General features: G+C 41.9%; 1 protein-coding gene across 1 annotated transcript in view; it reads right to left on the reverse strand.

The window, feature by feature from the left end:
• ALG9 (ALG9, alpha-1,2-mannosyltransferase) overlaps positions 1-12,233 on the reverse strand; it is a 101,603-nt gene that overhangs the window by 64,241 nt on the left and 25,129 nt on the right. The window contains 3 exon segments of the mRNA XM_023516062.1: positions 1,622-1,727; positions 1,909-1,996; positions 3,796-3,874. Of these exon segments, the coding sequence (XP_023371830.1) occupies positions 1,622-1,727; positions 1,909-1,996; positions 3,796-3,874 (273 nt within the window).

Below are 12,233 nucleotides of genomic sequence, written 5' to 3' on the forward strand. Positions count from 1 at the left end.
TAAAATGACAATTTGGGTCTAAGGCCTTTGATTGTCTTGTGTAACCAAACAAAATTTTACAAAACAAGGGCAATTACAAACATGCAAACTCTCTAGCTAAAGGGAGACATCTAGAGGCAAAAGCTTCACCATGGGGGCCATTCTCACATCCTCAGAGGTAGAGCCACAGAGGAGCCTTTTCAAAGTTCTTCTATTTAGTGATTATTCTCTAACTTAACCATGTGGTTTGTGAAGTCAATTCATTTAACAAACCACTGCTTATTTTAACATATTACTTGACATTCAAAATGTCAGTCAAAATGTCAATACAGTATTCCCAAATCACAGAAGGCTCAAATAAATCTCATTTATTTTCTCTTCCTTGAAGTCTTCACACTCAACTTGTTGGTTCTAATGGCCAAGTAGCACAGGCCATTAGAACAACTGTAACCTGATCAGAGGTACAGACAGAGGTAACAGTAACCTGCTTCATAGCAGAGGCCCAAGGCAATATAGGAATGCTCTAAGACCCTAGAAAGAGCTAGGCAGAAGAAACCACACTTATTTTAATGAAAAAAACTGCCTCATAAAGTGTTCACTGCCCTAGCTGATCTGATCCGAAAGATCTCTAGCTCCTCCCCTTAAAACTATAACCAACTCAAATGCTCTTAGGGGCCAAATAAAACTAGCTCAGAGGCTGGCTGAGTGAGAAGCATCAGGGAAGGGGTAGGGATGAGGAAACCTGAAGAAAGCATCCCAGGCTAAAGGCATTCAATTTTTTTCTCTTAACCCCAAGCTGGCCAAGTACCAGACCAGACCCCAGAGCAGGTCCATATGCTATACTTTACTTACAGACTTTCCAAACTTTCTCTCCTGATATTAAAGTAATGCAATTTTTTTTAATGGACATCAAATGTGTATATGGACAGACAATGTCTACAGGAATGGGCAGCACCTGTGGCTAAGTGGGTAGGATGCTGGCCCCCTATACTGAGGGTGGTAGGTTTGAACCCGGCCCCGGCCAAACTGCAACAACAACAACAACAAAAAAAAAACTCAGCCAGGCATTGTGGTGGGCACCCCTTGGGAGACTGTGGCAAGAGAATCGCCTCAGCCCAAGAGCTGGAAGTTGCTGTGAGCTGTGACGCCACAGCACTCTACCAAGGGTGACAAAGTAAGAGTCTGTCTCTAAAAAAAATGAAAGAAAGAAAATGCCTGCAGGAATATACTCCCGGGGGTTAACAATAGCTACGTGGAGATGATGGAAATATGTTGTTTTTCTTTTTTTGTTATCACTGATTTTTCTAATAAGAGGAGAAAAAAAAAGTAACTTTTAATTTAAAAAAAAAATAGCACTGAAACCCAGGCCTGCGCAACAAAGTCCCCAAAACTCTGAAGGTTGGCGTAACTGATAGCAGGACAGAGAGCATCTGCGTATCACCTTAGTCAGGGGGAAATATTTGAATGGCTACATGTCATCACTACGCTATATTCAAATGTCATTCTATTTTCAAAATAGGAAAAGATGATCCCCAGGAAAGAAATGCTGTATTTGATGAAACGAGGCAACTGAATTAAAATTCTGAAGCTCAGACAAATTAAGCTATCTCTTAACACCGTCCCAAGTTTCATAAAGCCTTACCATAAAGATCAGGTCCATGAGGAGTAAAAATATTATACAAAACAATATTGAGCGGTGCGATCACCAGCTTCCCATAATAGTAGCTGTCGATGGCCACCACAGGCACCTAAAACACAGCAGAAAATACAGAGCAATTGTAAAGTTTTGCTTTGGAGACATTCTCAAAATGCTAATAGGAAAAATATGAGAATGAAAAACAGCATCAACTCCGAATGTTCCCTTTTTCACATCAAAGTTGCTTCTTTCATTACAACTTTAGAATAAAACAAGAGAAAAAGAAAACTCACCAGAAAGAGTATTAGGGCCACCAGTGACCAACGAAAGAAACTCTTCCACCTCTGTTTCATGATCAGTAAATCAAAGGCGATGGGTAAACTGTTCAACAGAGAAACGGAGAGTGGGGGGTAATAAAATACCGACAAAGACAGGTCAGATTCACACACATCTCCTACTGAACTGAGGAGAAGATGTCTCGGCCAGTTACCATGACGGAAAAAGCTAATGAGAGGATGTCTTCTCAAAAACGTGCTGCGTCTGCATGGGCTTGACCAGGGTGCTCTGCGAGAAACGTAATCCTGAGCTGCCAAGTGAACTCCAGTTATACAAGAGACATCGAAAGTAAGGTAATTATAAGTAAACGTGCCCTACTGTCCTACGCCCATGCTACCAAATAAATAAGCACCAACCTCTCCCTTCCACAATTTACTAGGAGTTTAGTTATATAATGATGTTACAAACTTGGACTTCAGTTCTGATAGACCTCCTTCCAATGCTATCTGCTCTTCTTCCTCAACCACGTAGCCTATCTGTGTTGCCCTCATCTCACTACTTCTTCCTCAAGGCCTTGTAGTAAGCTGGTAAGACTGACACAGGTGCACAGGACCCTCCACTTGGCAACACCCAGAATCTTCCCACAAGTTCAAGGTGACCAGACGTCCCGCTTTTGGTGGGACAGTCCCAATTTTTAACAATTTGTCCTGCGTCCTGCAGCATTTTTAAAAAGTCCTGATTTTTGGAAAGAATGCACGACAAGCTAGGGAATGGCGGAAGAACGGGAAGGGAATAGACAGTTTTCAGCTGCCATGTGGCTGTTTCACCAGGATATGAGTTTTATATTATTTTTGTTAATTTTATAATGTTAAACTTTAATAATAACAAATAATTGTTGAGAACTGATTATCAAGAACTGCTTATCAAAGTTCACATTGTTGATCAGTTGTTAGAATTCGACCACCATTGTTTGGACTTAATGAATAATGGCATTTTTTGGCATTGGCAATGACAAAAACATTTTGTAACTGTCTCTCAGATGATACACATCATACTGCGTGCTAGTGCTAAACAAGTGATGTCAACAAATCAGCTATTCAGATAATTTATTTTATTTATTTCATGAATTTAGCAGACAGTACTCATATTATTTATCTTTTACAGTGGCAGCAAAAAGTCTAGCGCTGGCCTTGAAAGTGACACTTACGACTTATGAGGTATCATTATGAAAAAAATATACCGATAAGGAAAAGGTTAAATCTTGGGCATCAGCAAAAAACACAATAGAAAACAAACGGTTAGAAATATTTCATCATTTTGAAACAAACCACGTTTCATACAATAATGCGCTAAAAATTGTGGGATATGCCCTGTCCTTACCAGGAACTAATGCTGCAACTGAATGCATTTTTCTACGGTAAATAAAGTGTGGACATCAGAAAAATCACAATTAAGTGTTGAGACTTTGAAAGCCATTTTATGTCTGAAATATAATTTAACAAATTCTTGTGAAAAATTTCATGACCTTTTAAACAGCCACAGCAAGCTACTAAAAAAAATTCACTCAAATAAGAAATATGCCAAAGGATAAAATAATACTATACATAATTTTTTAAATGTATTATATTTGTAAATTGTACTTATGTTGAAATTTAAAAATATATATTGCAATACTATTTTTGTGTTCTATGAAAATATTTGTTGCTCCACATAGACCAAATTTTTAATTAAGAACCACCCCACCCCAGGTCAATGGTGTCCCACTTTACCAATGTTAAAATCTGGTCGCCTTACACAGGTTCCATCTCCCCTTGTCTTTCTGCTGCACCGGACACAAAACATCTGCTGCTCCCTGCTCTTTTCCCTCCTCCCTAGTGCTCTTTCCTACACTGCTTTTCTCTTACCCCGTCACCACAGTCCTATTACATATCTCCATAGGGGCTTTCACTTTTATTGAGTGAACAAACACCTTCCCAACCATGACTTCCAAATCCAGGACACCAGTCGGGGCCTTTACCCACGCTCCAGTCACGAAGAATACTCCCCCCACACCAATCTATTCACACAGAAAATCTACTCAAATGTCAAGTACAGGCTCCATTCTCACCCTCTGCATAAAATCTTTACAGAACCAGTATCTCCCACCTGTGAATTTACATGGCACTGCCATCTCTATCATTTATTTATTTATTTATTTATTTATTTATTTTTTGAGACGGAGCCTCAAGCTATCCCCCTGGGTAGAGTGCCATGGCATCACGCTCACAGCACCCTCCAACTCCTGGGCTCAAGCGAGTCTCCTGCCTCCGCCTCCCAAGTAGCTGGGACCACAGGCGCCCGCCACAACACCCGGCTATTTTTTTTGGTTGCAGCCGTCATTGTTGTTTGGCGGGTCTGGGCTAGGGATTCGAACCCACCACCTCAGGTGTACGTGGCTGGCACCTTAGCCGGTTGAGCCACAGGCTCCGAGCCTCTATCATTTATTTGACGATGTCGTGCTGTGCTGGGAGGTGATTTGAGCTTCCACATTCTAGTATGTACATTTTGCATTAACATTTTGTGTTTATGTTTTTTTGTCCCCTCAACTAGTTTCCATAGCACCTGTATTTTTCCTTTGACAAGTCATTATACGTTGAATTATTTGTTCAACGTCTATCGTTACTAATAAAAGTTCCTAAAGGGTAGGAATGAAGACTGTCTAATTTATACAATATCAGTAGTGCTGAGCACAAAGAATTCAGTAAGTGATGCTAGCGGGCCACTGATTGACTGTGATCTTGAAATCACGTATCAAAGTTAAAGGCAGCTGAGTCAAAATGGGCCACCCAGAGGTAACTTACTGAAACGCAATGTAGATGGAACACAGAGCAAAAGGGCTGGAGAAAGTGACAAAAGGGGACTGGAGAGGCAAAAAAAGGGGAAGACAATGCAGGACTTTCTGGATCACCTTTCCCTGCGGACACTGTAGAGCCAGGCTGGCAAATTTTTTCTGACAATTCCAATTTCTTTTGTGTTTTTTTTTAATCTTTTAAATTTGTGTATACTCATGGAGTACAAGTATATTGATATATTCCATGTGGTGAAGTCAGGGCCTTCAGTGCCTCCATCACTGGAGAAATGCACAGTGTACCCACCTAGCAACCTCCCACCATCTCCACCCCCTACCTCAGTGGAGATGCTTGGAGGGGTGAGGGGTAATGTGTGCATGTGGAAGAGAGTGGGGGGTGATAGACAGTGGAGACACTTGGAGGGGTGGGGGGTGTGGGCATCCCCACTGTCTATCACCCCCCACTCTCTTCCACATGCACTCATTACCCCTCACTGCCCACCCCTCCAAGCATCTCCCCTGTCTATCACCCCCGACTCTCTTCCACATGCACACATTACCCCCTACCCCTCACCCCTCCAAGCGTCTCCCCTGTCTATCACCCCCCACTCTCTTCCACATGCACACATTACCCCCTACCCCTCACCCCTCCAAGCGTCTCCCCTGTCTATCACCCCCCACTCTCTTCCACATGCACTCATTACCCCTCACTGCCCACCCCTCCAAGCGTCTCCAATGTCCGTCACCCCAAACTCTCTTCCTTATGCACTCATTATTGAGCTTTCACTCACAAGTGAGAACATAAATATTTGTCTTTCTGTGTCTGAGTTGTTTCACTCAAGGTGATGTCCTCCAGTTCCATCCATGTTGCTACAAAAGACAGAATTTCATTCTTTTTTATGGCTGAGTAGAATTCCACTGTGCATGTATACCACAATTTTCTTTAATCCTAAAATGATTAGAATATCCTAAGTGAGGGATACTTAGGTTGATTCCATCTCTTTGCTATTGTGAACAGTGCTGCAATATACATGAGCTCAGGTATCCCTTTGATAAATTGATTTATTTTCCTTTAGGTAGATGCCCAATAAGTGGGATTTCTGGATAGTACCATAGAAATCTCCATACTATTTTCCATAGAGAAGAATTTCTAATTTACATTCCTACCAACAGTGCAGAAGAGTTCCCTTTCTCCACACCCTTACCAACATCTGTTATTTTTTGTCTTTTTAATAATAACCATTCTCACCATCAATGTACAATGATATCTCATGGTGGTTTTAATTTCCATTTCTCTGATGACTAGTGATGGCCATTTCTTTGTCTTACTTTGAAAAATGTCTATTTGTGGCTCAGCACTCATAGCACAGTGGGTACGGCATCAGCCACATACATTGAAGCTGGCGGGTTCAAACCCAGTCCAGGCCGCCAGCTAAACTATGACAACTGCAACAAAAAATAGCTGGGTGTTGTGGTGGGCGCCTGCAGTCCCAGCTATTTGAGAGGCTGAGGCAAGAGAATCACTTAAGCCCAAGTTTGAGGTTGCTGTGAACTGTGATGCCAGGGTACTCTACCAAGGGCAACATAGTGAGATTCTGTGTCAAAGAAAAAAAAAAAGAAAGAAAAGAAAATGCCATCCCATTTTTTTCTGGACTGTAAGGTTTCTGAGGAAAAGTATGCTGTCAATCTGATGGAGTTTCCTTTATAGGTGACTAGAAGCTTTTTTCTTGATAATTTTAAGATTATTTCTCTTTGATTTTAGACATTCTGAATATAATATGCAATGGTGAAGTCCTTCTTGCAATATATTTGCCTAGGGATCACACAGACTCTTCTATCTGGATGTCTAGCTCTCTTGGCTAGGAAGTTTTCATTGATTACTTCCTTAAATTGTTTTTCTAAACAGTTTTACTTCTCTTTCCCCTCAGGAATACAAATAATTCATAAGTTTGGCCACCTTACATATCCCCAGATGTCTCAAAGGCTTCATTGATTCTTCTGTATTCTTTGTTCCTTATTTTTGTCTGAATAATTTCAAAATGTCTAATGTAGTTCTGAGATACTACATACTTTCCTCTGCTTGCTCTAGACTAGCTTTTGGATGTATTTAGTATTCTCTTTAACAAATTACAATTCCAGAATTTTTTGTTGTTTTTTTTAAAAGATATCTTTATCTCCTTGGTATATTTCTCATTTATAACCTGAACTGATTTTCTGATCTCTTTGTATTGGCTTTCAGATTTCCCTTGCATCTCACCAAATTTCTTTAAAATTAATAGTGTGTAGCTCGGTGCCTGTGGCTCAAGTGGCTAAGGTGCCAGCCACATACACCTAAGGTGGCGGGTTCGAATCCCCAGCCCGGCCCGCCAAACAACAATGACGGCTGCAACCAAAAAATAGCCGGGCGTTGTGGTGGGCGCCTGTGGTCCCAGCTACTTGGGAGGCTGAGGCAGGAGACTTGCTTGAGCCCAGGAGTTGGAGGTTGCTGTGAGCTGAGATGCCACGGCACTCTACCCAGGGGGACGGCTTGAGGCTCCTGTCTCAAAAAAAAAAAAAAAAATAGTGTGGATTCTTTACTTGGCATTTTGAGCAGTTCTTTTTGAGCGGGACCTGTGGCTGGATAGCTGCTGTGGTCCTTTGGTAGCTCAGATCTTCTCCTTTCCTCACACCTCCCGTGTCCTTCTGTTGCTGTTGACACCTGCTCATCTGGTGTACTAATCACTCCTTCCAATTTTCTGAAATTGCTTTCACATGGAGAAGTTTTTCCTGCAGATGTATACATGTTGTTGGTTGAGTAGGAAACTCTGGCTTTGATTCTGGGTGCTGATGGTAGTGTGATCCTTAAATGATTTCTTTACCAATACACAGGGTCAGTGGTATCCACGCTTTCCGCAGTGGATTAGGGTACAGTTATTACTTGAAGCTATGGTGAAATTTTGCTAAGAACTTAGACGCTAACTGAGTCAATCTTCAGAGCCTGGTGATGGCAGCAGTAGGCTGAGTGTCTACTTTTAGGCTGCAGAGCAGCTTATGCTGGTACTGGTGTCAGTGGGTCCTGGAGGACCAATTCTTGGCTTACTCAGAAGCTAGGAGTAGGAGTAGTGGGCTGGATGTGGGCAGGTTCTCAGACCCCTGGGCAGCTGTTGTGATGTGGGTGGTGGCAGTAGCAATAGCAGAGTGACCCACCAGGACTCGCACAGTCTGTTTTAGTATTGTCAGTAGCTGCAACAGGTTGGGAAGGCTACTCTCTAGTCCCATAGTCACTCAAAACAGGGCAGTGTGTATGGACCTACGTGTGCTTCTTAGATCTTGCTCTTCTCTGGCCCTCCCCAGCCAGGTGGTAACTGCACCTACATGGCCTTAAACTTGGCCCAAGGGTAAGTCATAGCCCAGCATTAAATTCTCAACATGCTATCAATTGTGAGCCTTTGACTAGTGAGGGCAGGGCCCCACTTAGTCAAGGAAGGTGGGAAAAATACCACTGTGGGGAGTGCAGTCCACCTGTGTCTCACTCTCCCAGTAGCCCAGGGCACTGACTATGGTCCTAGGTGTGCCTTGGAGAACCTAGGGTTCCTCTTCCTTCACAGTCTGGCAGCAGCTATAGTGACATCAGCCTAGGCTCAGCCTGAGGGTAAAGTGCCAAACCTTTTATTCGGAAGACCTGCAGGCCACGTATGGTCTCTGCTGCATATTCTTCTGCGTGTGTGTGTGCACTGTCTTTAAACAACCTTTTAAAAATACAAAAAGTATTCTCAGTTCTCAGGCTGTATCAAAACAGGCTGGGTAGATCTGGCCCACAGGCCACAGTTGCCAACCCTGGTGACATAAAGAAATGGGGACACTGTTGCAGAGTTTAAACCAGGGGAGTGAGTGATGTGACCACATTTGCATGTTAGGAAGAGAACTCTGGTTTGGGTGTGGAGAGCAGATTTGCAGTGGTTTAAGATTAGAGATGAGGAGATCATTTAGGAAGCTTTGTAGTAAGCCAGGAACAGAGGGGGTAAAGACAAGTACACAGATTCAGAATATATTTAGATGATACAATAAATTAACAGGATCTAGGGAAAAGAATCACAGATAATTTTCAGGTTTCTGGCTCAGTATTAAAGAGAAAGCGGTACATTTACTGGAATAGAAACTCAGATAAAGGCACAGATACAGAGGGAAGACAATGAGGCCGGGAGGTATCTAGACAGCCAGGAATATATTCATGAAGCTCAAGAGAGGTGACTGGACTGTGTCTAAGGATATGGGAGTCATCGAGAGGGTTGAGAGGCCACAGGAAGCATAGTAGAGAGCCTAAGATAAACATCTTGAAGAATGTAATAATTTGAGGATGATATGCGAAGTAGAATGAAGAAAGGAATAAAGGTGGGAAAACCAGACTTGAAAGTACTTAATACTCCGGTTTCCCTTTAGATTGAATAAATCTTTCACCTTTTTAAAAAGGCATTTAAAAATATTTAAAATAGGCCAGGTGCAGTGGCTCATGCCTATAATCCTAGCACTCTGGGAAGCCAAGAAGGATGGATCACTGAGCTCAGGAGTTTGAGACCAGCCTGAGCAAGAGTGAGTCCCCATCTTTGTTACAAAAGTCAGAAAACTAGCTGGGCATTATGGTGGCATCTGTAGTCTCAGCTACTCAGGAGGCTGAGGCAAGAGGATAGCTTGAGTCCAGGAGTTTGAGGTTACTGTGAGCTACGACATCACAGTACTCTAGCCTGGGGCAACAAAATAAGACTCTGTCTCAAAAAAAAAAAAGAAAAAGAAAGAAAATCTAGGCTCTGCGCCCAGAGCATAGTGGTTACAGCACCAGCCACATATACCGAGGGTGGTGGGTTCAAACCCAGCCCGGACCAGCTAGAAACAATACAACTGCAACAAAAAAATAGCCGAGTGTTGTGGTAGACACCTATAGTCCCAGCTACTCAGGAGGCTGAGGCAAGAGAGTCGCTTACAGCCCAAGAGTTTGAGCACTCTACCAAGAGCAACATAGTGAGACTCTCAAAAAAAAAAAGAAATTAATTAAAAAAGAAAAGAAAATCCAAAATGGGCTATTCACTTAGTACTTCCCTTCTAAAAATTTACCCCGTAGATAAATTTCTACAAGTGTGTGGGGTCAACCCCCACAAAAATTAAATGAAATGTGCTCTTTTAATTCCAGAACTGAGCAAAAAGACTTGTGAGTATTATGTGCTTTTGTCGAGGCCCTAAGAGACCTGGGAAAACACGGTGGGGGCCTGCAGGCAAGGTGTAAAAACCTCTTACAGGTAACCCCGACTGTGCAGTCAAGTCAGCCTGTCAGATAAGGGTTGAAACGGCCCATCTGTGCAGAGGACATGACTCAAAGGTTGATGGGAGTGAAAAGAAAAACTCCATCGTAATGATGTCGAGTAAAATACTCCATTGTAACTGCAGGGTCTCCAAACCATAAAAAAACAGTCATGGAGCCAGTTTCTCGGAAATTTAATTGAGTACATAGAAGAGAAAGGTTTTACTCCTCTGTTTATCCTAACCTTTAACTTTAACAATAGAAGTCAGATAATGTATTGTTCTCCTAGATCTTCCAAGAGGAATAGCCTGAGGCTAGCTTAAGATGGTTGTCTTACTTTCCCCGGACTTTCTTTCTTTAGGCTAATCTTATGATAGCTATCTCACTTTCCCGGACTTTCTTTCTTTTCTATAGTTTACGATAAGAAATGAGGATGTTAGGATTATCGATCAATGTGGTGTACGTGACTAGCTCCCAATAAAAGGGAGTAGAAAATAAAGACATTTTGCTACATGCCACCTAAGAGTGTGTAGTCGTTTCTTGCTTTTAAACAATTCTAGGAGCGAGCTTGCACCCGCGGCCAAGCCGTCCTTCTCTCCCCGCGAGAAAGAACATCACCCAACACAAGTGTACAAAGATATCTATATAAAAATATTCATTGAAACATTGTATATAATAGCAAAAAATGAAAAACCAAATGTCTACCAATAAGGCAATGATTAAATAAATTATGGATTTCCATATAATAGAATGCTATGCAACTAATATAAAGAATGACATGTATAAATCTTGTACAACAGAAGATATACATATATATAGGATAATTCTATTTGCTTTAGTAATATAGGTATGTATATATATGTACATGTATGTGCATTTAATTGACATAAAGATAATTTCTGGATATATACAAAACTATTAGCAATGACTAACTTTGATGATTAGTCTAGAGAAAAGAAGTAGGAATTCTTTTTACTTCATACAGCCTGATACCTTTTCTTTTGGTCTAGAGTCTCTCTCTCTTTTTTTTTTTTGTAGAGACAGAGTCTCACTTTATTGCCCTTGGTAGAGTGCTGTGGCGTCACAGCTCACAGCAACCTCCCACTCCTGGGTTTAGGCGATCCTCTTGCCTCAGCCTCCCGAGTAGCTGGGACTACAGGCGTCCAACACAATGCCTGGCTATTTTTTGGTTGCAGTTCAGCCGGGGCCAGGTTTGAACCCATTTGAACCCACCACTCTTGATATATGGGGCCAGTGCCCTAATAGCCCTAATACCAGAGCCACCCCTAATACCTTTTTAATAATAAAGATATAATACTATAATAACTTTAACATCAAACTAAAATATTTTTCTAAATTACTGGTGGTATAGGCAAGAGTTGTGACAACACAACTAGAACAGAAGTGGTGGGAACAAACAAAAGGAACTTAGGAAAAAAAGATGCTGGGGGCAAGAAAGGAGAAGATTTCAAGCCTGAGTGACTGGAGAAGTGCACAGAACAGGGTGGTGCAGTGTGGGAAAACCATCAGCTATAGTGTCAAAAAGGCCTGGATTCAACAGCAAGCACAGGCTCGGTGTCTGTGGCTCAGTGGTTAGGGTGCCGGCCACATACACTGGGGCTGGCGGGTGCGAACCCAGCCTGGGCCTGCTAAACAACAATGACAACTACAACAAAAAATACAGCTGGCTGTTGTGGCAGGCGCCTGTAATCCCATGGGAGGCTTAGGAGGCTGAGGCAAAAGAATCGCTCAAGCCCAAAAGTTTGAGGTTGCTGTGAGCTGTTACACCAGCACACTCTACCAACAGCAACATAGTAAGACTGCCTCAAAAAAAAAAAAAAAAAAAAAGGCAAGCATAATCTCAAAGGCAAATTACTCAAACTCTTAAAAGTCTACTTTCTCATTTATGAAGGACTAATACTTATACTTCTTTTATAGAGTTGTAAGGTGTCAGGATAAAATTCATAAAGGGTTTAGCAGGGCCTAACATATGTCACTATTCTAATTAGTGATATATGTTAATAATCTAATATTCTTATTAGAACTAATTATAATAATAAGCACTAAGAGAAATATTCCTCCATTTCTCTAAATCTTTGCAGGCCAAACTGATTCCTGTAACTTATTATTTTTTTATTTTTTTGAGATGGAGCCTCGAGCTATCCCCCTGGGTAGAGTGCCGTGGCATCACAACTCATAGCAACCTCCAACTCCTGGGCTCAAGCGAGTCTCCTGCCTCAGCC

The sequence above is a fragment of the Otolemur garnettii genome, unplaced genomic scaffold (genome assembly GCF_000181295.1).
Source record: "Otolemur garnettii isolate 467f Iridium unplaced genomic scaffold, OtoGar3 scaffold00086, whole genome shotgun sequence".
Taxonomy (NCBI): domain Eukaryota; kingdom Metazoa; phylum Chordata; class Mammalia; order Primates; family Galagidae; genus Otolemur; species Otolemur garnettii.